At 48.5% G+C, this 27,304-nt stretch overlaps 1 protein-coding gene across 7 annotated transcripts in view; it reads right to left on the bottom strand.

Annotated features, from left to right (window-relative positions):
- Positions 1–27,304, bottom strand: part of AIG1 (androgen induced 1) — a 193,478-nt gene that overhangs the window by 93,087 nt on the left and 73,087 nt on the right. The window contains exon 4 of one of the 7 annotated variants that reach the window (XM_045010955.1): positions 11,793–12,339. The exons of 4 other annotated variants lie outside the window; for them this stretch is intronic. In XM_045010955.1, coding sequence (XP_044866890.1) covers positions 12,334–12,339 — 6 coding nt within the window. In that variant the 3' untranslated portion in view covers positions 11,793–12,333. Of the gene's footprint in view, positions 1–11,792; positions 12,340–13,395; positions 13,521–27,304 lie in introns of those variants that run through there. 2 more of the 7 variants (XM_045010951.1, XR_006578252.1) reach the window with 2 other exon arrangements.

The raw sequence follows: 27,304 nt of genomic DNA, 5'->3' as shown, positions 1-27,304 counted from the left end.
GCTATGGAACTTTTAATCTAAATGCCATCCTACTTGTCCTCGGCGATGCATTGAAAATGGGTCTGGCTCATCAAAGCTTTATCATTCTTTTCAACATGGTTTCATCGGGCAATACTAGTAATTTTTCAATGTCATATTTAAATATTACAATATTTGGTCTTTATTTCAAGCCAATGCAGCAACCTATACCCTGATTTCACTGTAAACTGACATGTCAAGTAACAGTATTTTAAAATGCAGTTTGTATACACGTTCAATTAAATGCTGTTAGACATGCAAAGTATGCTATGTCATGCTATGGAACAGTGTAGAAACAGTATAAAGAAACCTTGTATTGAAAGAAATCAGATCAAATAATCCCGTAGAAACAAAACACCAATCCACCCTCTTTAGGTGCTATTTCTCTGTTATTTTAAATTGATTTACAGTGGTTATGCATTCGGGATGAATTTCACTCCATCTCACTAAAACAAACAAACAAACCAACCAACCAACCTAAATCCTGAGTATATGGGCTTCAGCATTCTTGTAAAGTTGAATGCATTAATATTTGCAAAGCACTGAGATATTCTGAAGTGGAAATATTATTTATTATTCTCTTTATTAACTAAACTAATGTGCACTTGGAAAATCTGGTGCAGTTAATTATTTGCTTTCCATTAATCTGGAACAAAATCTGGTGCACCTCACCTATGCTCATCATACTGGGGTGGGGTGGAGGGTGAAAAGCCAAGGAGCAGAGGGCTTAAGTAACTTTATACCACCTTTCCATCCCTCTGATAGTGGGGGCAGATGGGAGAGAGTTTGTCCCCTAGTACAAATTAGAGTAACTTTAAGGATGTTCTAGGTTATGTTGGCAGTAACTGCTCCATAGATTCCAATCTGTTGGTCCAGGACTGCATTCCAGTTACATACCCCAACCCCAGCAGGCCCCTATGTTGGGCTGAGGTGGGGCAGGAACTGGTGATCCTATCCTGGAATTTCCCTACATCAGCAGAGTCCCCGGCTATCGATTTAAGTCAGTTCTCCCTCCAGTTTGTGCCACCAGACTGGCAGTAAAAGGACTGAGCAAGGATCTAGATCTGGCTAATTATTTTTATTGAGATTCACCAGTAGTGCAATTTTTCAGAGCACTACCTGGACACAGGAAGCAGAGAGAAAGGGCACTCTGACCACAAGATCAGCTACACCCACCAGCGTAAATCAGAGACCATATTTTTTAATGCCAAAAGATGTTAAGTAGTCTCTTCTTTTATTGTGAAACGTTCTAGAGTAATATCACTTGAAACTTGTAGGATTCTCTTTTCCCTCTGTTATGATACAGCATTTACGGGATCTATAATATATAGGTGGTATGTTCTGTATATAATCCAGTTTGATATAAACAGCTTTCAAGTTCACTGAGAGATGCTCTTCTCTTCACAGTAATACCCGCTAAGAGGCTGTATTGTATTATGTTACATGGTAATGGTATTTCCAGAAAAAAATGAATTACACATTAATAAAGCAATGAAAGTATGCAGGTAACCATGGCTACTGTTGTGGACTCAATAACATCTCTTATACAGCTGTTAACATTTGTATTATTGCCAATTAAGCTGCAGAGATCAGATTTGAAAAAGGGCTAGCAAACAGTAATTTCTCATCTGAAGGAAGTAAATGCAGGCGTCTATATCAGATTACATTATTTTTGTCTTCTTAACAGGCACATCCTTCTTCCAACGTTCAAATTAATGCTGAGAAGTAATGAAAATATAACCCCTCCATGGCCTATGCTCAGTTACATAACTAGTGTGTCAATAACATGTTTTACCCAAGCTACCTCTTATTTAAGTTATCTAAATAATATTTCCTTTTCTGATGTCCCGACACAAACTATGCATCTGTAACAGGACTTCCACAAAGCCTCTTGAAGAGTCTCTTGAATACATGAAAGAGGCTTCTCAGTCCCTTTAAAAATGTGCAACCAAAATGCTAGTGTTTCTGTAACTGATCATAACATCTGCCCCTTCTACTTGGTGCCCCAACTAAGAGTCCTGGTCACCAAAAGTATTACTTCAAAGGAAGTCTGAAGGCAGCTGGGAAGAGGAAGAGGCAGCACTTTCCCCTTTGACACTGTTTACATTTCCAAACTGTTCTTTCTTACATCACCTTTCTGTTTATGGGCCAGATTTTCTCCTCCCATAGCTCAAATAATCATAGAGGAGAGAGCATCCCTGGGGAATTTACCCTGTGTAAAAAAATGTACAAAATAAAATTGTGCATTTGGGATATTTTGGAAGTAGCTGCTAAACAAGATGAAAGAGCATCTAGAGGGCTATGTTAGGAACCCGAGAACAGCTTGCAAGGTGAGCCAGTGCACCCTGAACAGATTCCAGTAACACCACCAAAACGAAGATAATGAAAAATGCCAACTGTAAGCAGGGTGAGGATGAACCTGGAGTAACTGCCCCCACAAGACTGAGTCTCTTGGTCCTCCCAACAGAACTGCCAAACTCTCTCTGAGTTTGAATCACATATGAATCTCTATCCTGTATGAGTTTGTGTTCCAGGCCTGCTTTGGAGAGGAAAAAAGATTTCTTGGTTAAGGCACTAGACTAGGACTGGATTTAATTCCAGCTCTGCCACAAACTCCCTGTGCCACCTCATATAAATCAATCTCTGTGCCTCAGTTCCCCATCTGTAAAACAGGGATAATAATGCTTCCTTTTTCCCATCCTTAATCTGTTCTGTCCATTTAGATTGTAAGGTCTTTGAAGCAGAGTGTACATACAGTGCCCAGCACAACGGGGCTCTGATTTAAGCTGGAGCGTCTGGCTGCTACTCTAACATAAATTAATCAATAGTAATAATAATAATGTTTTAAAAAGTGATGCATGACCTTAGAAAGTTTTGGGTGCTTATGACATTCTGGGATTCAATCCAGACCTGTGAGGGGCTGTGTCACAGCTTGCCCTGCAACTTGGGGTGCCTCACAACGCTTTGCTGCTGTAGATCCCAACGTGGGCTCCTCACAAATAGCCAAGAAGCATGCAGGTCACACCCTGAGTGTCTGGGTATAGCTACAGCCCTGGTCCAGCAGCTCTGACCCCAGCAGCCTGTCAGCAAACACCAGCCACACTGGCTTCCAGCAGTCTTGGTCAGTACTTGCAGGGTGACCTCAAAAACACCCCCCATCCAGGATTCCCCCCCCCCAAATGTGTGTTTTGCGCTGTCCAGCCCTCTCCTGGATAGTCCAGATATATTAGGTCCATTGCCCCTCTCAGGGGATCAATATACAACTGTTGGCTACCTTAAATAGTGTTACCCAAACAATTCGCAACACTGGATTAATTCTGATTAAAGAATAAAACACATTTATTTACTCACAAAGAGACAGATTTTAAGTCAGTACAAGTAATGAAGCATTAAAGTCAGAAATGGTTACAAGAAAAATAAAGATAGAATGCTTTCTAAACTTAACAAGTTGGACTTGGTTCAAGGTGAACTCCCTTACCACACGTTCCCAGTATCACTGCTGACCAAACTCTCAGGCAAGGATCTACTCCCAAAGTTCAACGGCTGTTTCTCTTTGTTGTCTTAGATGAAAAAAGAGAGGTGTTTTTGCCCCCTTACTCTCATAGTCCAGTCCCCCTTTGAGATGCATTTTCTTCTAGGTTACCCCTCAAAGCCGAGTTTATTCAAACAGTAAAGGAGGCAACATGGTGTCTACTAGTGAAAGCTACTGTTTCTCCATGCTGTTTCTTCTCACATCTGTTTGCAAAAATGCAGATTTTTCTTTTCTCCTGTCTGCCCTCCCTCACTGTCTGAGGACCCTGTTTACAACTTATATGTAAACTGAGGTAAACCCCCATTCCTTTAAGACCTGCTTGACCAGTTCTACCTAACTGGGGCTATGTGAGTTTGAACACGTGCCACCAACATCATTCGGGGCAATTTATAACTTTACATATATTGCTACATACATTTCACCATGATATTATTGACCAGAAAGTTATAATTTTCAAAAGATACCTCACAAGGCATATTTGGTATGAAGATTATTACAATCGTATGTAAGGGATGCATTCACTACAGTGCTGCTACCATGTGCTTTCTGGGGCACACTATAGGCAGACAGAGAGCAGAGACCAAATAAAAAGACTCAAGAGCTCTGAGGAAATTAGTGATTGTGAATTCAGGGAGGCAGGTAACACAAAATTAAGACTGCTAGACCATAGGGAAAACATATTTATGCTTCTTTAAGCTTTGCATAGGCAGGGAGGGTGGGAAGAAAAAACCAAACCTCTCTGCAAAGGATGATCCTGCATGATACACTTCACGGGAAATCAAATAAAAACAAAATTATACATGATGGCCTGGAATAAAGTAGAGGGAAATTTTTCAATATACACTGTACTTTAAACAGTCTCACTTCCTTTTTGAGCTTTCTCCTCAGCAACGTACAGGACATACGATTATCAGTTCCATGTTCTGTGGCTCTTCCCAGCTGACTACCATCATCACTTCTTTATTTCAATATTTGGTTTCCTCCTCACTGATTCCTTTCTGTCTTGTACTGTATGCAACTTGCACCTTTATCACCTTTTCTCTTAACTTCTGACACACCCATTTCTTCCTCCATCCCTTTCTCCTCTTCTGCTTCATCTGCAGTTCCTCTGCCTTACATCTACCGAAATGTTCTCAACCTTATTTCCTGATTCACGAATACACACATAAATACACATTTGTAAATTCATGTTTTTAAAAAGATTTTCAGCCAACATGAATTATCCATGTTTGCTAATGGAAATCTCAATAAATCTTTGTATTAAAGAAAATTCTCAGTATTATGTTTAAATAAAAGAAAATGGCTTACAGAAAATTATGTCATTTTCCAGTTCTTAATTTTATAAAGTGGCTTAAAAATATCTGCCATGTTCTGTTCCTTTTCTAACTAGTTTAATGGAGATACATATTTCATCCTTCCCATAAATAGTTCATAAAACTTTTCTACACTGCATACTGTATTTGAAGAAGAAGCCACAAAAACATGTATGGCTATGACTCAGCAGATTGTAACTCTGCATACAGGGTTTATGAAAAACTGGTAAAGTTCAAGATGATAAAATAAAACTCTAAGAGTCCTACTAAACAAATTAAATATTTTCCTCAGGAAGTGAAGTTAAGGATGTAATTTGCATTTTAGCCCACGTCAGATAAGGGAGGAAAAAATGGTTACTCGTCTTCTCGTAACTGTTGTTCTTCTGGATGCAGAGTCATCTGAAAGTTTTTCCCCTAGCAGTACCCATTGGGTCAGGTGTGGAGCCCCCTAGAGTGACGCCTTCATGGTGTTCAATATATGACCCAGCCAACCCGGCGCCGCCTCAGTTCCTTCTTGCCGGTTACTCTGACAGAGGTGAAGGTGGGTGGGTTTGCAATGGATATGAGCAACACATCTTGAAGAACAACAGTTATGAGAAGGTGAGTAACTGTTTTTTCTTCTTCAAGTGATTGTTCATATAGATACCAAATAGGTGACTCCCAAGCCTTACCTAGATGGTAGGGTCGGAATGGAATCACTGATTGGAGCACCGCTGTGCTGGAAGCTGCATCATCTCTGGCATGCCTGATGATGGCGTAATGAGAGGTGAACATATGTACCAAGGACCAAGTTGCTGCCCTGCAGATTTCTTGTGTCGGGACCTGGGCCAGGATCACCACTGATGAGGCCTGTGCCCTTGTGGAGTGTTCTGTAAGAGCCAGGGTAGGTATTTTGGCCAGCTCGTAGCAAATGTGGATGCATGACGTGATCCAAGAGGCTATTCTTTGAGATGAGACCGGGAGTCCTTTCATCTGGTCTGCCACCGCTATGAACAACTGGTTCAACTTCCTGAATGGCTTGGCGTGCTCGATGTAGAAGGCTAGTGCTCGCCAAACATCCAGAATGCAGCCTCTGCTCACGGCTACTGGCATGAGGCTTACAATAAAAAACAGGCAGGAAAATGTCCTGACTAGTGTGGAAGTGTGACACAACCTTAGGAAGAAAGGCGGGGTGAGGTCTGAATTGCAGCTTATCCCTGTGGGAAACCGTATAGGGTGGGTCTGAGGTAAGGGCCTTTAACTCAGACACCCTCCTTGCGGATGTAATGGCGACCAGAAAGGCTACCTTCCACGGCAGATAGAGAAGGGAGCAAGTTGCAAGCGGTTCAAACGGGGCCCCCATTAACTTGGAGAGGACCAGGTTAAGGTCCCACATGGGGACAGGCTGTCTGATCTGGGGATATAGCTGTTCCAGACCCTTGAGGAACCAACCAACCATAGGGTTGGTGAAGACAGAGCGTCCAGATGCTCCCGGGTGGAAAGCCGAGATAGCAGTGAGATGTACCTTTTGGAGGATGCTGCCAGGCCCTGCTGTTTCAGGTGCAGAAGGTACTCTAAGATGAGAGATACAGGTGACTGAACAGGGGGTGTACAACGCTGGTCACACCAACAAGTAAATCTTTTCCACTTTGCCAGATATGTGGCTCTAGTGGAGGGCTCCCTGCTGCTGAGTAGGACCTCTGTTACTTGTTCTGAGCACAGAAGCTCCATGAGGTTCAGCCATGAAGCTACCATGCCGTGAGGTGGAGGAACTGCAGATTGGGGTGATGAAGGCGACAGTGGTCCTGAGTGATCAGGTCGGGGAGGGGAGGCAAAGTGATCAGGGCAACCGCTGACAGCTCCAGGAGTGTGGTGTATCAATGTTGTTGAGGCCACGCTGGTGCCACCAGAATTCTCTCTGCCCCATCCCTGCAGACCTTGAGCAGGACCTTGTGCACAAGAGGTAACCGGGGAACAGCGTAGAGCAGGCGGCTTCCCCGGGGTAGCAGGAATGCTTCTGTGTTTGAGCCTGGGCTGTGTCTCTGGAAGGAGCAGAACATTGGGAACTTTCTGTTGCTCTGGGTGGCGAACAGATCGACCTGGGGAAACCCCCACCTCTGGAAGATGGCGCGCCCACACCTTCTGGATAAGGAGTTGCTTGTGAGAAGGGTCCCTGAAGAGGAATAGGGAAGGGGGGTGAGAGGGAGGGTAGGAGCAGAATTGGAGAGACTATCCCACTTCTGCCATATGGAGAACCCAGCGGTCTGAAGTTATTTGGGACCAAGCACGGTAGAAGTGGGACAGATGATTCAAGAATCTGGAATTGTGGCTGGTTTGCCATCCTCAGGAGAACCTTCAAAAGGCCTGCTTTGAACCTGACGGGGTCAGGGGGTGGGAAGGCTTGCGTCTGCCATTCCTGCCCCTTCTCCTATAAAAGTCCTGCCATGGCCAAGAAGAATAGGAACACTGCTGCTGAGGCTTGACATGTTTACGTTGGGTTGCTGGGGTGTGCATACCCAAGGATTTCATGGTAGCCCTTGAGTCTTTTAGCCTATGCAGTCGAGAGTCAGTCTGCTCTGCAAACAGACCTGCTCCATCAAAATGCAGGTCCTGCATGGTCTGTTGAACCTTGGTGATCATGGCGATACCGGAGGACAAGGTGCGTGACGCTGAGTCCACAGCACCCAGTGAGGCCTGTAAAGACATCCATGCCACCATCTTGCCCTCCTCCACTATCACTCCAAACTCCTTGCTGGACTCAGTTGGCACCAGCTCCTTAAACTTGAGCATTGAGTTCCAGGAGTTGAAGCTGTATCTACTCAGAATTGCCTGCTGGTTGGTGATCCTGAGTTGTAACCCCCCCGTGGAATACACTTTGTGCCCAAATAAATCTAGGCGACCTTGGACTTAGGCACTGGGGCTTGTTATCCCTGCCTCTTCTTTTCATTTACTGCAGCCACCACCAATGAGCAAGGCTGCGGGTGTGTGAAGAGGTATTCGTACCCCTTAGATGGTATGAAATACTTCCTTTCCACACCCTTCGTGATGAGAGGGATGGAGGCTGGGGTCTGCCAAATGGTTTTAGCATTGACATGTGTAGTCTTGATGAGGGATAGAGCCACCCATGATGGGCCTTCCAGGGCCAGGATGTTGACCATAGGGTCCTCTGATTCTATCACCTCCTTGGCCTGCAAGCCCATATTTCACGTCACCCTGCGAAGGAGGTCCTGGTGGGCACAGCTGTCTATGGGGGGTGGTCCAGAGGTGGAGGTGCCTGCAACTGCCTCATCCAGGGAGGATGATTATGAGGCTAATGGGGGAACAGCATCCTCCTGACACTCTTGGTCTCCGGGGCCTCCTGTCCCACCTCTCTGTCGAGGCCATCCACACCTGGATCAGGCTCAGGAGCTGGGGTTGGTTCCAGGGGAGGTAGTGCGACCGGTACCTCCTTGGCACCCCTAGGGGTGGGGCAACTAGCTGATGCCTCTGGTACCTGTGGTTCAGATGCTGCCAAACGGGAACCTTTGGATTGGGCACCCTGGGCCTGGTGGTACGCCTATGGGGTCCAAAATGGCCACTGCGCTGGTCTCTGCCACTGCGCAGGCCATGGTCCTTCCCCCAGCTTAGGCATTCCACAGCCTGACTGGTGCCAGCCCCGCTCTGAGTATCTAGACTCCGTCTCTGAGTCTGAAGACAGGGAGCAGGACCGCGATGGCCAGGGCAGTGCCGCACAGAACTAGACTGGGGAGCGGTGCTGAGATTGGGGCCTGAACTAGACTGGGGAGCGGTGCTGAGATTGGGGCCTGTGCAGGGACGCTGACTGGTGCCAGGATAATCGGTGCCGGGGGCGGGACCTGCTGCACGATGGGGATCGGTGTGATGATTGGTATCGCGACCTGGAGCTGTGTCGCGAGTCTAATCGGTGCCGCAAGTGTGAGCGGGGCTGGGACTCCACCGGCAGTGCTGAAGGATGAAGCATCGTCAGTTTGTCTCAAGACGTTGCCACACGTTGTGGTACCGGAGGCTTGGCTTGAAGGACCGGGGGCTGCGGTGCTGTCATGGCAATGAGGTCCCTCATGGTCTCAAAGGTGTTCAGGGTGGATGGCAATTCCCCCTCCTCAATGACGTGGTTCAGGAAGTCCAATGGCACCGGACTCGACGGTCCCCCTTGCAGGGCCAAAGTCGACGGTGTTGGCTCCAAAGTCTTTAGCCCTGGGTGCTCCTCTCTGGGATGTGCCCCATCGGCCGGCTCCAAAGGGGTGGGTCTCGGAGTCGGAGATCCACTCCTTCTCTACTTCCACCACTTCTGCGTTAGGGAATGGGACTGGTGTCAGGTTGATCCTGCCAGTTTTGGTGTCACTGCGGGTCTCTCCGAGTCCTTCCGCGTTGCCACTTCTACCACTGCCGCTGGGGTGCTGCGCACCGATGAGCTCGATGCCGGGTCTTGCTGTGCTGATGTAGGTTGCAGTCTAAGTGCTGCCTCCATCAGTGATGAGCTGCCAAATTTTTAACAACCGGTTCCCTCCTCCCTCCAAAATTTTAACAACGGGTTCCCTCCTTCCCCCCCCCGCTCTGGGGGGGGGGTCGTGCCCCATCCAACCCCTCATGTTCCTTGACACACACACTCCGAGACCCCTGACCCATCCCCCCCTTCCCTGTCCCCTGACTGCCCCTTGCCGCCCCACCCAACCCCTCCTCTCATTCTCAATGGCCCCCCAGAACCCCTACCCCATCCAACCACCCCTTCTCTCTGTCCCTGAGTGCCCCCACCACCTCATCCAACCCTGCTCTTTCCTGACTGCTCCCCGGGACCCTTGCCCCCATTCAATCCCCCTGTTCCCTGCCCTCTGACTCCCCCACCCCCAAACTCCCCTGCCCTCTCTCCAACACCCCCTCCCTGCCCCCTTACCGCGCTGCCTGGACGTGGCTGGGCCGGGACAGGAGTAGCGCAGCCGGAGCCGGAGGATGCGGCGGGAGCCCAGCGGCCGGAGCCAGGTGGCTGGCCGGGTGGAGCCAGGGAGGGCTGCGGCCAGAGCTGGAGCCGAGCAGCCGGGGCCGCCGCCACGCCCAGACCCGCGCTGCCGGAGTCCGGCCCCCTGGCAAAACAGCAGGGGCGGCTGGAGCCACGGGGCCAGGCCGGGCTGGAGGTGGGGGGCCGTGTCCAGAGCCGAGCATCCCAGTAGGTGGGGGCACGGCAGGGCCGGGGGGGGTTGCGGCCGGAGCCGGGCGGCCGGGGAGGGGGTTGGGGGGGGGTCGGGGACGCGGGGCCGTGCCGCAGCCGGTGAGGGTCGGGCGGGGACCCGGGGGGGGGGGCGGGCAGGGTCGCGGCCGAGAACGCGGGGCCAGGAACGCGGGGGGGAGGGGGCGCGGCCAGGGCGGGTCGGGCGGGGACCCGGGGAGGGTGCGGCCGGAGCCGGGCGGCCGGGGAGGTGTTCGGGGGGAGTCGGGGACGCGGGGCCGGGGAGGGTCGCGGCCGGGGACGGGGGGGGGGGATGCGGGGCCGTGCCGCAGCCGGGGAGGGTCGGGCGGGGACCCGGGAACGGGGGGGCCGGGCAGGGTCGCGGCCGGGAACGTGGGGCTGGGAACGCGGGGGGGGGGGCGCGGCCAGGGAGGGTCGGGCGGGGACCCGGGGAGGGTGCGGCCGGAGCCGGGCGGCCGGGGAGGGGTTCGGGGGGAGTTGGGGACGCGGGGCCGGGGACGCGGGGGCGGGGGGGACGCGGCCAGGGAGGGTCGGGCGGGGACCCGGGGACGGGGGCCGGGGGGCCAGGCAGGGTCGCGGCCGGGGAGGTGGGGACGGGCCACGGCCAGGGACCGGCCAGGGCACACGTCCCCCCCCCTAGTTTTCTACCTCAGCGTCGTCTTCCTGGGCCGGGGAAGCCTGCTTGCTTCTCAGCCCTCCCAGGCTTCCCACGCGAACAGCTGATTCGCGGGAAGCGTGGGGGAGGAGAAGCAAGGAGGAGCTTCATGGCAGGAGGTGGAGGCAGAATTCGCAACGGTTCGCGCGAACCGTTTGCTAAAATTAGACGCCGGACAGAGAACTTTAGCATCCGGTTCTCTGTCCGGCGTCTAATTTTAGCAAACGGTTCGCGCGAACCGTTGCGAACCGTCTGCAGCTCACCCCTGGCCTCCATAAGGAACTGCTTGAAGTGAAAGTCTCGCTCCTTTTTTGTTCTGGGGCAAAACCCTTTACAAATGCTCCGCTTGTCCACTTGTTGTGTTTCCCCCAGACACTTAAAGCAAGCGTCGTGGGGGTCGCCCATTGGCATGGGCTTGCTGCAGGACTTGCAGGGTTCGAACCCTTGGGATTTAGACAGACCCCGAGTCTCAACAGGGAACGCAGTCAGGGTGAAGGGGAAGACCCCCCCACTCCCAACAGCTATCTGCTATAACAACCGAAATTACTAAAACTAAACGTAATGAGGCTAGGAATAACTGTAAACAAAACTAAACTGAAAACTAGGGAAAACGAGGAGAGCTTGCTAAGCAAGTCACCGTGGTTCCAACAATCGTCACTGGTGGTAAGAAGGAACTGAGGAGGCACCAGGTTGGCAGGGTCATATATTGAGCGCTATGAAGGTGCCACTCCAGGGAGCTCCACAGCCGACCTGACGGATGCTGCTAGGGGAAAAGCTTTCCGACGACAGTGCACACAGTGAGCACACACCTAACTGGAATCGATATGAGCAACCACTCAAAGAACTCCTCCCATTCTGCACTCAGTCTAGCTTGCTGACATAGTGCCCATGGACCAGGTCAATCTGAAGCATTTTATGAGATATTGGCAAAGCTAACCTTAGTATAAAATCCATGGATAATTTGATCATTTTAAACATAGTTCATGTATACCCTATAGGAGACTGGATCACACCATTAGTTCATCAGTTCTGATATCCTACCACGATCAGTGACCAATATTTGACACATTACAAAAACAGCAATTCTTTTGACTTTTATATTAGGTTTCATCTGAGGGTGTTACAGACATTAATTAAGACTCATAGCACCCCTGTTATGTAGGTATGACAGTATTATCTCCATTTCACAGGCAGGCAAGCTAAGGCAAAAAATGCTTAAGGGTTTGATCCTTCAAAATACTGAGCATTCTCAATTCCCACTGACTTCAATGGGAGTTCAGGGCGCTCAGCACCTAGCAGGTTCAAGCCCAATAACACTTTTCCAAGATCACCCAGTAATTCAGTGGCAGAGTCAAGAATAGATCCCAGGCCTCCTGGAGCTCAGTCCTGTCCTTTAATAGCTACATCATGCTTTTTCAGACTTGGGAGCAGTGTGACAATAAAAGAACACAATAATGCTCCCAGACAGTTGTGCTATGCTGTACATTTACTTCCTTCCCTGCAAAAAGGAGTCTTGCAGGGAGCCTTTGTGCTGTTGGAGGGGATGGACTTGAAACAGATTTTGCACCAGCAGCATTCAATTCTTCTCCCTCCTCTAGTCAGGCTATATCCTCGCTCCCTCATGCTAGCTGGGCTGCTAGCTCTGTGGATTTAAATAATATTAATTAAACTCATTACATCATTTGTTCTGAACAAAAATATCTTATACAAGTGATATAATAAGTAGTAGTTGTAACAAGAATAGGATAAGGTATCAGCTTCTGGTCTGCCTTTTGCCATTTTTCTTATTTCCTCACTCATTTCATTCCATCAGGGGCAGGGCCAGCTCCAGGCACCAGCATTCCAAGCAGGTGCTTGGGGCAGCAATGTGCAAGGGGCGGCAGTTCATGTGTTTTTGCCCCCAAGCAGCGCGCCGAATTGCTGCTGCGGACGGCAGGGGCAATCCGTGTACGTTAGGGTGGCTTGTGTGTTCCCGCGGCGGCGGCAATTCGGCAGCAGCTTCTATGTTTAGCTGTCTGCGGCGGCGCAGCTTCTGTCTTCTGGCTGAAGACACAAGCTGCTGCCTAATTGCCGCTGCGGAAACACGCGAGCCACCCTAATGGCACACGGACTGCCCCCGCCATCCGCGGTGGCAATCTGGCGCGCTGCTTGGGACGGCAAAAACAGTAGAGCCGGCCCTGATCAGGGGGCTAAGATGGTCATTCTAAAAGGCAGGCACACAGCGTCTGCCAAAGCCATTCCTAATACCACTTTTTGAACTGTCCAGAAAGTGGTGTTGGCACTTTCCTCTCCCTTGTGCCTATCCCCCCCCCACTATAGGCCATTAGAAATGCAAATGGAAGTTATTACTTATATCTTACAGGGTGGGATTGGGTTATGGGGGACAAATGGAGCCCCTGCACTAAAGACAGGTCACAGCTGATGCTCACAGTCACCGTAGGCAAGACTAAGTCTCAAGGTCACTCCCAAATCCTTGATTTCTGCAGATCAGCAGGTAAGCAGCATTACTGCTGTGGCACTAGTTCCATGTATTCATCATTTGGCTAGAGAGTTTTTCTGCAGAAATGCTGCCTGTTCTCAAGTACAACTGCACATGAAAAGAGAGTAATTAGAAAACTAAAAAGGCAAAAAAGGGAACTTTTAAAAAGTGATGATTTATTACAAAGACAATGGCAGAAAATGATTTCTGATATTGCTTCCGTGTGAAATAATGGCTCACTCCAGCAATGATAAATAGGTAAAAATCTGGTCACTGAGTTGGTGCGTATGTCTTCAATTGAAGGAAATACTGTCTGCCAAACTTAAACCAAGTAGATCATAGGTCTGTGGAAAAAAAAAAACAAAAAAAACCCCACCACCACCACAACCCTAAGGGGATGGAATCTAGTTGCTATAGCAGCAAATTAAACAAATAAATGAGATACCATGGAATGCTGCAAAATATTTGTGGGCTGATTTTGTCATTTGCCACATGTGTGAATACTAGCAGTCAGGTTTTAGCTTACTAAGCAGGGTTCAATACAGTGAGTACAATATAGCACAACTATACTTTTATAGCATGTATACATTTATTCTTACCTGATTACATGCAAATGGGTGTCAGCTGATGAGCTCTAGCATACACAACACTGCATTTTGTTAAGAATGGAAAAAAGTTACCATAAAAGCATTTTGTTCTCTAGCTATACAAAAGTATACCTGAAATACTATTAACTGAATGTATACAACATGCACTACTTTTCTATAAGGATATTTCTACCTTTCCGTGTTCTTGTATGAACTGGTAAAAATATAAGCTTTTTTGTAGTGATTACATCCACAGTGATTTGCTTCTGGGGTGTTTTTAGACTATTTTCTCTATTGGCTGTTAAACAATCAATCACCTCTTCTCCAATTATTTTACAAACTTTTAAAAACAGGCTGTTGTACATTACAAACAGTACATGCCATTTCCTCTCCAACCCAAGAAAAACTACATTTAAATTTTCCATTGCAATATAGTGTATTGTTCCTCTTGTGGATGAAAGGCACTATCTGAATATAAGCTATTATTAGTCATAATAGTGTATCATTTTCAATTTTGATCCTATTGTCTGCTTATGTTCTCTGGAAAAGGAGGAATACTTGAAATATGAATATAAAAGGGTCCTAGAAATCTCTGATGTCAGAGGACACAGAGAATAAGTTTGTTATTTTATCTGAGGAGGGAGAAAAGATCCTTATCCATATGTACATACAGGATGGTATAATCATTTTACCTTTATACAGTATTTTATATTCATTTCGTGAGAATCACAACAAGATAAAATGTGAACTAGCATCACAAAAATGCACCTGTTACAGAAAACTACTATACAGTTTAATCACTACAAAAGAATTGCACATGCTCACAAAAGATCATGTAGTCAGCTATGTAAATTGTGTTTTAAATAAACATTAAAAAAATAAAATCAACATTCCCAAGCCTTCTGCATTTGACCATGTATTATCAGAATTATGGACGTGCACTATTAGATTGTAAACCAGTTTCTATCCTGTCCTGTGGTAGTACTGGTTTTAAAAATCGCAACCAAATTTTAGGGCCAAATCCCTGGTTCCAGACAAGCTGTGCTCAGCATATAACTCAAAGAGGGAGGGAGTTTCTAAATCATCTTTCTGTTTGCCCAATCCTGTGGCTTTTTACTGGTCACTTGTGTGTATGATCATGCTTGTGAAAATGTCGGAATGTGCAATTTTCTGAAAACATGGCTTTCAACGTTTTAAAAAACAGCAAACTCAACAACATACATCTGAATGCTAAACCAATATTAAAGCAGGAAGGTTACAAATTCTGGAACTAGACTTCCTTATCTCTGGTGTCACAAAGTGAGTCACTTTCCATCATAATAGTGACCTGTAGCAAGCAGCTTATTTGACTATTTTAATATGCAGCACAAGCTATGTGTTGCAGCCAATATGCACAAATAGGTCTTACTCTAAACTGGCTTCTTTTAAGAGGACATGATATTCTGAGAGTTAGCCAGGGAGTTGAGATAATGTATCACACTGATAGTTAAAGATACAGACAAAAAGAAACGAATACACAGAGATACTGACACCAGTCTACAGATACCACACAGATATGGTTTAAGCAGACACAGATCTTGTATTAACATTAGGATAAATGTTATCAGGACTTGAGATTCAGGGGAAAAAACGGTCTTGTCACCACGCAAATATTAAATACACCTGCCCTGTTAATATATTTACATGTCCAATAGTAACAGCAGCAAGTTGGCTCAAGTCTCACTAGCAGCATCATTACACCATCAACTTCCTCCCCCGTCCCTGTAATTAACAGAACTGTGGGATGTTTCCCAGAGGACATGCAATGCACAGTAAGACATATGAATGAAACATATTTTCCTTTCCCTCTTCTTTCCTTTTTTCTTCTATAATTCTCTCCCCCCTCTCAGTTCCTCTTTCACCATTTTGTCTTTCTCTCTTCCTGGTGTCTACACTGTTTTCTGCTCCCATTTTCATTGCCTTTCATTTATTTATTTTATGTCACAAGCTGGAGCAACATCTGCTTTTTGTTTTGTGATCTGTCCCTGTTCCCCCCGATCAGATGCACCACCCCTGCCTGTCTTTCCATCATAGTCGGCTGTCCCTCCCTGACATCGCTCTCATTCTATTCTCCTTGCTTCTCCCTTCCTTTCTTTCCCTGGGTGGTCACATTTCTTGCCTTCATCCCTGTTTCCTGCCAGAATGAGTTACGTTCCCGTGTGGGTAGTGATAGGTGGCTTGCACAAAAATGATCTGACATGGGGAGTTCAACTTAATACAAACTTTTAACTTGTAATAATACTTCTTTTCAGTGGGGATCAGATCTAGGAACATTCAACTGACATTAAGAAATCAAGTGCATTTTATGAGAGATTATGACATTCCAGGGTGCAAGCCAGACCAGTAAGGCAGTGTGTCACCCTTGCCCTGCAACCTGGGGTGCCTCACAATGCTTTGCTGCTGTAGCTTCCAACCTGGGCTTCTCACAAACAGCATGCAGGTCAGACCTTGAGTGTCTGTGTACAGCTGTTGCCTGCCAGCATACTCCAGTCATACTCTGGCTTTCACCAGCCTTGGTTACCATTTGCAGGGTGACCGAAGTCCCAATCCCAAATTTTCCCAAAATGTGTGTTCTCCAGTGTCCTGGACATTTCAGAGATTTTAGGTCTGTTGCCCCTCTAAGGGGATCAATATTCAACAGTCTGCTACTTTAAATGAAGTTACCCCACAGCCCAGTTGAACTAAAACACTGGATTAGTTTTGATTAAAGAATAAAACTAGTTTATTTAACTACAAGAAGATAGGTTTTAAGTGGGTACTAGTATAAGGCATCAAAGTCAGAAATGGTTACAAGAGAAATAAAGATAAAACACTTCTTCTTCGAGTGATTGCTTATATCCATTCCAGTTAGGTGTGTGCGCGCCGCGTGCACTTTCGTCGGAAGATTTTTACCCTAGCAACCCCAGTGGGTCGGCTGAGCGCCCCCTGGAGTGGCGCCATAACGGCATCGCATATATACCTCAGCCGACCCACCCGACCCTCAGTTCCTTCTTACCGCCCGTGTCGGTCGTTGGAACAGTGGAGTGCAGCTTGCCTGTCCTCCGCTTCCCTAGCTTCCTCATAGTTCTTTTCTCTAAAATTGTACATAGTTGATATTAGTTGTAGGTTTTCTTGTTTTGATAGTTTAATCAGTTTACTCTTAGATAGTTAGCGGGTTCGGGGATTAGCCCCCACCCGCACCCGGGACCGGAGCGTATGCCCGGCTCCCCGGGTTTCAAGCTGTGTTCGGCCTGCCGCAGGCCTATGCCTACAGGGGATCCTCATAGCTCCTGCTTAAAGTGCCTGGGAGAGTCGCACTTATCTTCTAAGTGCCCAATTTGCAAGGCTTTCAAGCCTCGCACAAAGAGGGAAAGAGACATTAGGCTTAAACAACTCCTCATGGAGGCAGCCTTATCCCCTCCAGCCGCGGCACCGCCCGCTGTCCCTCTGGACTCTCACAGCGCCGCCACGGCGCCGGGCCACTCTGCCGTGCAACAGAAAGTGCAATCGCCACCGAAACCCGCCCAGAGACGCTCTCTCTCGCCAAAGGCGAAAAAGGGGAAGGCCGCTGCCTCTTCGGCACCGCCTGCCCCTAAGCACCAGAGTGCGCCCCGTCCGGACTGCCCGGCACCGAAACCTGCTGCGGCACCGGTTCCTCTGCCGCAGACACTTCTGCCGGCACCGGCGACTCCGGCCCCTCAGAGGCCGTCGAGCCCGGCACCTGTGACCTCCCCGGCTCCGGCCGCGGTAGAGATGCCACTGCCGTCGACTCCGGAGACCTTTGACGCGGCGCGGGACCTCATCGCATTGACAGACCCGGCTGTGCCGCCGCCCCGGCGCCGCCGGTGTGGGCGCCCCGTTCCATGGGCAAGCCGTCAATGCTCAAGCCGCCTGCCGGCACCGAGTCCGACCGGCACCGCTCCCGTTCCCGCTCTCACCAGCGCTCACGCTCTTGACGCCAATCTCGATCTAGGCGCCGCTCGCAACGCCGCTCGCAGTCCCGGCACCGCTCGACTACGCGGCACCAGTCAGACTCGCGGCACCGATCATTCTCCTGCTCTCCGACTCATCATTCCCGGCACCGTTCAGGATCTCGGTACCGCTACGGCCGCCGCTACTCGCGAAGCCGCTCCCGGCACCGAACATGGAGATCCCGGTCGACCTCCCGGCACCGCGCCGGTTGCAGGTCCCATTCTTGCTCCCTCTCTCGCTATTGGGATGCCTCCCGGCACCGGTCGCCGCAGAGGATGGAAATGCGATCAGTGGGCACTTCGGCACAAGGGTTATCTGCTCCGCCCTGGCCCTCCCGCCACGCCTCGGCCTCTTCCCACGCCGACAGTTACTACGTCGATGAACATGACCCTCCGGTCCCTTCGGGAGTTTTTCAGCAGTCCCATTACGCGGACCAGGACCCTCATCACTGGGGTTATTGGACCCCTTGGGCCTACCACCAAGCCCAAGGAGCTCCTGTGCCTACCACGCGCACCGTACCAAACGAGGCGTGCATCCCAGAGGCTACGATAAGCCGCCCCCCAGTTGATACTGAGGTACCATCGTGCGCGGAGGAAGGTAATCAGCCGGCCCAGGAACCTCTGGAGCAGGAACCTTCCCAGGTCCCAGACGCTGACCGGGACACCATCATGCCCGGTATTTCTTCTTCTTCCTCTTCCCCGGACGAGGCGGTGGCAGGGTCGTCCTCTGCAGGTCCCCCACCAATTGACTTACGGGCACACCAAGAGCTCCTTCGCAGGGTGGCACTGCGAATGGACCTGCAGGCAGAGGAGGTATTGGAAGTGGACGATCCGATAGTGACCATTTTGTCAGCGGACGCCCCTACCCGCATAGCCCTGCCCTTCATTAAGACTATCCAGGCGACTGCTGATAGCTTATGGCAGACTCCGTCCTCTATTGCGCCCACAGCCAGGGGGGTGGAACGCAAGTACATGGTCCCTTCCAAGGGATATGAGTATTTGTATGTACACCCTATCCCCTCGTTGTTGGTGGTGCAGTCTGTCAACGATAAAGAGCGTCACGGCCAACAAGGTCCGGCTCCTAAATCAAAGGATGCCAGGCGAATGGACTTGCTTGGTCGCAAGGTCTACTCTGCTGGTGCCCTGCAGATCCGAGTGGCTAACCAGCAGGCCTTGCTAAGCCGTTACGGGCATGACACTTGGGCTGAGGTAGAGAAGTACAAAGAGCTCCTACCTCAGGATTCCCGACAGGAGTTCGCGGCCTTTGTAGAGGAAGGTAAAAAGGTAGCGCGCACCTCGTTACAGGCCTCCTTAGACGCAGCTGACTCGGGGGCACGTACTATAGCCTCGGGCGTTACCATGCGCCGGATCTCTTGGCTCCAGAGTTCGACGCTCCCTCCTGAAGTTCAGTACACCATTCAGGACCTTCCTTTTGATTCCAAGGCTCTCTTCTCTGAAAAGACGGACTCCAGACTCCAAAACCTAAAAGACAACAGGGTTATCATCCGTACTTTGGGGATGCATACCCCTGCTACCCAAAGGCGTCCGTTCTGCCCCCAGTTTAACCGGCCTTACTATATGCCTCGCTACAGGCAGGACTCTGGTCGGTGACGGGGTCGCGGGGGACGTAGACGGCAAGCCTGGCAATCAACCGTCCCAGGGGCGAACCCCCTCTAAACCACCAGGGCCTAAACCATCCTTTTGAAGATGCGCCCGGGGACGGCATACCAGATCTTTCTCCAGATCCCTCCCTGCCTTTTTCCAACCGCCTTTCCTATTTCCTCCCGGCGTGGGCCCGGCTGACCACCAATGCCTGGGTCCTACGCACCGTGGAACGTGGTTACCAACTACAATTCATTTCACCCCCACCTTCCCACCCTCCTTCCCGGTCCCTCCTCAGGGACCCCTCTCACGAGCAACTCCTCTTACAAGAGGTGCATTCGCTCCTAGCCATCGGAGCGGTCGAGAAGGTTCCGGAGAGGGAAAGGGGCAAGCGGTTTTATTCCCGTTATTTTTTGATCCCCAAGTCCAAAGGGGGCCTCCGGCCCATCCTCGACCTGTGAGACCTCAACGCATACATGCTGAAGTTGAAGTTCCGCATGGTATCCCTGGGGACCATTATTCCTACATTGGATCCGGGAGACTGGTATGCCGCCCTTGATATGAAGGACGCTTATTTTCATATCGCCATCTTTCCACAGCACAGGCGATACCTCCGATTTACAATCGCTCACTTGCACTTCCAGTTTGCGGTCCTCCCCTTCGGACTATCTACTGCCCCAAGGGTGTTCACGAAGTGCATGGCCATCGTCGCCGCCCACCTCCGTCGGCACGGCATCTGCGTTTTTCCTTACCTGGACGACTGGCTCATCAGGGGGGAATCGCAGGCCACGGTCCAGCACCATGTCACAGTGATCAAGGACTTATTCACGCGCCTGGGCCTAGTTCTCAACATAGAGAAGTCCACCTTAGTACCAACTCAAAGGTTGGACTTTATTGGCGCGACCCTGGACTCATCTCTAGCCAGAGCCTACCTTCCTCAGCTACGGTTCCAGGCCCTTACACAGCTAATCCGCGCCCTTCAGGCGTCTCGTATGACCTCGGCCCGTGCTCGTCTCCGCCTCCTCGGTCATATGGCGGCTTGCACACACGTAACTCCGTTTGCCAGGCTCCGCCTCCGCCCACTCCAGCTGTGGCTCCACTCCAGATACCGTCCGCACAGGGACCCTCTGGATACCCTACTCACCATTCCAGCGGGTGTCCTTCAATCCCTGGATTGGTGGCTGACCCCTTCCCACGTATGCGCGGGGGTCCCATTCCATGCTCCTCAACCTTCCCTTTCCCTGACAACGGACGCCTCGTCCCTCGGATGGGGAGCCCATCTCGGCGATCTTCGTACTCAAGGCCTTTGGTCGGTGCAGGAACTGAATATGCACATCAATGTCAGGGAGCTCCGGGCAGTGCGCCTGGCATGCCAGGCGTTCCGAACTCGCCTCCACGGCCGTTGTGTCTCAGTCCGTACGGACAACACAACGGCCATGTACTATATCAACAAGCAAGGCGGGACCCACTCTCCCCCCCTCTGTCACGAGGCGATACTACTCTGGGAATTCTGCATAGCCCACTCGATACATCTGGTGGCGTCTTTCCTTCCCGGCGTCAAGAACACCATCGCGGATCGCCTGAGCAGGTCCTTTCTCTGCCACGAGTGGTCGCTGAGAGCAGACATCGCCCATGCCATTTTCCAACAGTGGGGATTTCCCCATGTAGACCTGTTTGCATCCCGATTGAACCGCAAATGCCAGGAGTTTTGCTCCTTTCAAGGCCTGTCACCGGGCTCTCTGTCAGACGCATTTCTCCTTCCATGGACTCGTCATCTGTTCTACGCCTTTCCTCCGTTCCCCCTCATACACAGAGTCCTGCTGAAGCTCCGGCGGGACAAGGCACATCTCATCTTAATTGCGCCAGCGTGGCCCAGGCAACACTGGTTCACCACGCTGCTCCGTCTGTCGGTAGCCAGCCCAATTCCTCTGCCGCTTCACCCGGATCTGATAACACAAGATCACGGCACTCTCCGTCACCCAGACCTGACGGCCCTCCACCTCACGGCGTGGCTCCTGAGTGGCTAGACCAGTCGGAATTGCGCTGCTCTGCTCCCGTGCAGCACGTTTTATTGAGCAGCAGAAAGCCTTCCACTCGATCTACCTACCTGGCCAAGTGGAAGCGCTTTGCTTGCTGGGCTCAAGCGCGTGACACTATTCCTTCAGAGCTTCCGCTTCCAATGGTCCTTGACTATCTCTGGTTGCTGAAACAGCAAGGCCTTGCACTGTCCTCTATAAAGGTGCACTTAGCGGCTATCTCCGCTTTCCACCCCGGTGAGGGAGGGTATACACTGTTCTCTCACCCGCTGACTACTCATTTCAGAAAGGGCCTTGATCGTCTCTACCCCCAGGTGCGCCACCCGATTCCCACCTGGGACCTCAATCTCGTCCTCAGCAGGCTCATGTCCCCACCCTTTGAGCTGCTGGCCACCTGTTCCTTGCTGCACCTGTCATGGAAGACGGTTTTTCTAGTGGCTATCACATCAGCTAGACGGGTCTCTGAGCTCAAAGCGCTCATGGTGGACCCACCGTACACCGTTTTTCATAAGGACAAGGTGCAACTACGTCCACATCCGGCATTTCTCCCGAAGGTAGTGTCCGCGTTCCACAATAACCAGGACATCTTCCTCCCAGTTTTCTTTCCAAAGCCTCACGCATCCTCGCGAGAACAACGACTTCACTCCCTTGATGTTCGTAGGGCATTGGCTTTCTACGTTGATCGGACAAGACCGTTCCGCAAATCCCCGCAACTGTTTGTGGCAATTGCTGACCGGATGCGAGGTCTTCCTGTCTCGTCGCAGCGAATCTCCTCCTGGCTCACAGAGTGCATACGCACCTGTTATAGCTTGGCTAATGTCCCTTTGAGCCATCTCACCGCCCACTCTACCAGGGCCCAGGCGTCCTCCGCTGCCTTCCTGGCGCAAGTACCGATACAAGAGATATGCTGAGCAGCGACCTGGTTGTCTGTTCATACTTTCGCCTCGCACTATGCCCTGGTCCAACAGTCGAGAGATGACGCAGCCTTTGGCTTTGCGGTTCTGCATTCCGCCACGTCTCACTCCGACCCCACCGCCTAGGTAAGGCTTGGGAATCACCTAACTGGAATGGATATGAGCAATCACTCGAAGAAGAAAAAACGGTTACTTACCTTTGTAACTGTTGTTCTTCGAGATGTGTTGCTCATATCCATTCCACACCCACCCTCCTTCCCCACTGTCGGAGTAGCCGGCAAGAAGGAACTGAGGGTCGGGTGGGTCGGCTGAGGTATATATGCGGTGCCGTTATGGTGCCACTCCAGGGGGCGCTCAGCCGACCCACTGGGGTTGCTAGGGTAAAAATCTTCCGACGAAAGTGCACGTGGCGTGCACACACCTAACTGGAATGGATATGAGCAACACATCTCGAAGAACAACAGTTACAAAGGTAAGTAACCGTTTTTTCCTAGTACTAAAACATAACTAACTAGACTAGGTTCAAAGAGAAGTCCCTTACCATATGTTCTCAATAACATTGCTGACCAAATTCCCAGGTCAGAATCTGCTTCCAAAATCCAACGGGTGTTTCTTTTGTCGCCTTAGGTGAAAGAGAGAAAGATGGATAGGGAGAGAGAACTTGGTGTGTTCTTGCCCCTCGCTTTTATAGTTCAGTCACCCTGTGAAATGCATTTTCCTGAGGGTTACCCCTGGATAAAGTTCATTCCCACTGTAACGATGGAGACAAAGGAGTTGTTAGCGAAAGAGGTTCCATGCTGTTGTTTTGCTAAGATGCAAATCTGTTTGTTCCTGCCCCCCTTCCTTGCCAAAGGATGGTCACTTGATAGGTGATTGACCATCAGCTTTGGTGACACCTGGCTAGAGGCGTCAGCTTGTCTATTGTTTAAACAGTTAACCGATTAAAGGGAGAGGGTCCAGGGTTGCTCTTGGGGCCAGTTGACCGGCCAGTTGGGCTGGGTTCAGCTGGCTGGCCAGCCGGTTGGGGCCAGGGCCGGTTGGCTGGCCAGTGCAGCTGGGGTCTGGTGTGGCGCAGCTGAGCTCCGAGGTCCAGCCTGTGTGGCTGAGGTCCAGCGTGTCACAGATGGGTCTGTCCGGCAGGGCCGGGGTCCAGCCAGCGCAGCATGGGGTTAATAGTTAATGTCGGTTAACAAGTAAGCCTAATGCTTATCGGTTAACCGGTTAACATTTTACATCCCTAGTAGGGAGTGAATACAGAGGTGCATTCTGTCACAGAGACCTGTCATCGTTATACTGTAGTTTCTTTTGTAAGTCTTGGAGGAGGCTGTGTGTGTTTCCTGTAGACCACAAATGCACCAACTGGAAATGACTGATAATCAGGAGCACCCAACACATATGTTCAGCAAGGAGCGCTATCTCAGACCTACTCTACAATGAGTAATCTCACTTGGCAGGTGCATAGTATTGTTAAGGCACAAATCCTAATTTTACAGAAAATGGCTTGTGCTTTTTTGTATTAGGTAAAGGGTCTTTTTTCAGAATGTCAGGGGATGTCACTCTCATAATCCAGCATTTTTTATCCAGGTGCCTCTCAGTTTCTGGATGCTATGCTGACACAAGTCCTGACATACATCCAGTTTCCAAGCACTCCACACAAGTAACAGAAAACCAAGATAAGTTTTTATGTTATTGCTGTTTTTCTTCCCAGTGTGTGAGGATAATTGATACCACTGTATTCATGTTCCAGTTGTGGGAATGGCAGATAATGAAGAGATATATCAGAAGATGTAGCATAACCACAGCATGAACATGCAAGAAGTGTTCAAAGCCAGGAAAGTTATTTTCAGTGTTCTAGTTAAATGTCCTGAGCCCACAAGTGATGTCTACTTATTTGGTATTCCATCGTTTAGACAGCTGTTCAAGTAATGGATATTTATTCTGTGTGAAACAGGGTTCATTAGTAAATTGTATACTTTCTGTGCTTTCTATCAGTAAACCTTTCAATTAATGTCATAGGCAAGTGTCTACACTCTGAAACATTAATTAAAGATCCCGTTTCTGAATCTTTATAATCAGACTCTGATGTTTTTTATAGATATATATAAAAAGAGAGCTCAATTAAACTGAAGGATCCTTGAGATGCTTACCATGGATTTAGATATCAATCGAGCAGAGAGACTACATTACAATTCACTTCCAGCAAGCCTGTCAGATGTTAGCAGCTATGGGGGTATTGAATTAAATGGCCCATAAATGGGGTGTTCTTGTACAAGAAGCAGTATGAATTGTTAAATGAACTTTAGTCCACAGTCTTCTACTAGAGCCTGTCTGCAAAGGGACAGGGGGCAGCATGCTAGTTAGAGACAATATGGATGAAACAAAAAAACATGGATCATCTCCTTAGTTGTTCCTCACAAAGACTCATTGAGCAACTGGCCTGATTCTGAGCTCCTGATGGAGTGACTAAGGAACTGTAGGTTTGTAAATAACTTTTACCTGATCTATATAGGCCAGGTCACAATGAGCTTTGATCCAAAGCATCTTTCATGTGGCTTCCCTATTTCTGCATTGGCCTGAATCATTCTTGAATCAAAAAGAAAATTGAGTATCAATGCTTTCTTCTGGCATTAGTCCTCTGCTTCTCCAAATTCACTAGATCTGTAAGATGTGTTTGTTACAAAAAGTAATAACAGGACACATCAGAGCACTGGATCCATCCCATTCTTCAATTGTCTGAATCTTTAATTTGAGCTGACAATAATGAAGAGGGGAGAGAATCTGTAAGAGAGGCTGGAAATGTATCATTTGGACATGCTCCGCTCCATAATTCATTTCCATGTCTCCTACATGTCCCTTTTTGGCATGTATGCTTCCACTTAAACCAAAGTGAGCTAAGAGGTCTTTCTAATAATCCTTTTGTTTTCAGTAAACATCATCAAAGAATAAGCAACATAAAAAAAGGAAAATATCATATTAAAAACTACACTGGTACATGATCCATACAATAATCAACTTTCCAGCACCGTAAAGGCAGCCCATATTTCCCACAAGATTCTCTCCTCTGCATTTTCATATTGAGATAGCTAATCATTTCTGATCTTTGAACCCATTAAACAGTTCAGTAATAAAAGTTTTACTACTCTGTGTTATCTTCCTTGCCACAAATTAAATTGATTCAAATATATATACACACGTGCACACACGTAACCGAAAACATCCCAGATTCCTAGAAAATATTTATATAAATATTTAAACATTATTTTAAGAATCTGGGATGTTCTCAGTTAGAAATGAACACGGATTCTTGTGCAAACCGTGTGATAACTTGGATAAATTCTATATGCAGGCCTGCTCACATGTTGCTGTGTAAGTGTAAAGTACTGCATTATTATAATTACTATTAGAGTGCGTGTTGTACATGTGGTAGGCACTGAGTGTTGTCAGCTCTAAATGAAGCCAATGAGAATTGAGGACACTTTACATCGCCTTACAACCTGTCAGGATGAGACTCAATGTTTAAGGGTATGTCTACGCTAGAGCAGCATAGCTGGTAGTTGTACTGTTATAGTGCCACAGCGCAGAAGCTTCTTACATCAGTGAAAGTGGTATTTCCGTCAATGTACTTAATACAACCCTGCAAGAGGCAGCAAGAATTCTTCCATCGACATAGTTGCATCTATACTGGGAGTTAGGTTGACCTAAGTATGTCATACAGGGCATGACATTTTTCACAGTCCAGTTGCATTACTAGGCTGGTCTGATTTGAAAGTGTAGACCAGACCTAAGAATTTGTTTTCATTGTAATTGAGCTTGAATTAGAACACTTGAATTACTTCACCTGAAGTAGCTCAAGTGAGCGGAACAAGAGTAAGGACACTGCAAAACAACAGTGGAGCTACATGGCATAATTGGATTAGCAGACTGATTGGATTAGCAAAGTGATTGGATTAGCATTTGATGACTTGTAACTTGAACTGCTGCATCCTCACTGCATTACTAGCTCAACCTACAGCAGCATTCAAGCTTTGCCCCTCCCATCCCTTCCAGGCCAGCCAGATCTAGTTTAAAGGACCTAGCCAGATGTTAACTTGAGCTAGATGTTTGTGTGTGTGGATGGGAGTTGAGTTAGGGACAAACCTAGAGTTAAAACTCAAGCTAAGAATGTATGCCGTGAAGACAAGTCCTAGAAATATATGTCACGTCATCCACCGCTGACACGTAGCCACAATATGACATAAATTTTACCCAGGACCAATGACACAACAGTTTAAAGTAACTAAAGCTTATTTTTTAATTAACAATACTTAAAATTACTGGAGATCAAGTCTGAAAGCGAGTTATTAGAAAGTGGGCCCACAGAACTGAGCAATGACATAGTGAGAGTCATGAGGTTGAAGCACTTTTAAAACAATACGGATCTTTGGTGATGTAAGAGAAAAAACACAAAGTATATCCAGAACAAAGGACCCTACAGCAAAGACTTGAATAACAACTTGTCTGATGAAGGGATTCAGTTTTAGAACTAATTTAACCAAACTAGCAAGGCTGTGTTCAGTTGTGCAGTCTGCTAAAATTACAAAACATTTGATAAAGAGAGGAAATAAGCTCACCTGGTTAGCGATTTATAAACAGGTATTGCTTGATGTAATCACATTGTTCTCAGATAATCTGCTCAGTATAAAATGAAGATGTAGCCTGTGGTTTACACAACTATATACTCAACCTGAGTTATTTAGGGGTGGCATTCACTTCACTAAATGAAACAGGTCAAATCCTGGCCCACTAAAGTCAATGGCATTGACTTCAGTGAAATCACTATTTCATGTTAGTTCTTTGTTTTGTCTTACACAAATTTCTGTGTATAACAAAAATCATACATACTTTACTCAATCTAGATACTCTGGCCTCTTTACCATAGTATGTGATGTAAGCATCAATATAAGGATTATTACTGTTTAGACAAGAACAAATCAAATACTGTACTAAATATGTCAAATAGC

The sequence above is a fragment of the Mauremys mutica genome, chromosome 3 (assembly GCF_020497125.1).
Source record: "Mauremys mutica isolate MM-2020 ecotype Southern chromosome 3, ASM2049712v1, whole genome shotgun sequence".
In the NCBI taxonomy this organism is placed as follows: domain Eukaryota; kingdom Metazoa; phylum Chordata; order Testudines; family Geoemydidae; genus Mauremys; species Mauremys mutica.
Note: the sequence above shows the minus strand (reverse complement) of the source record. Positions and strands in the feature narration are given on the sequence as shown.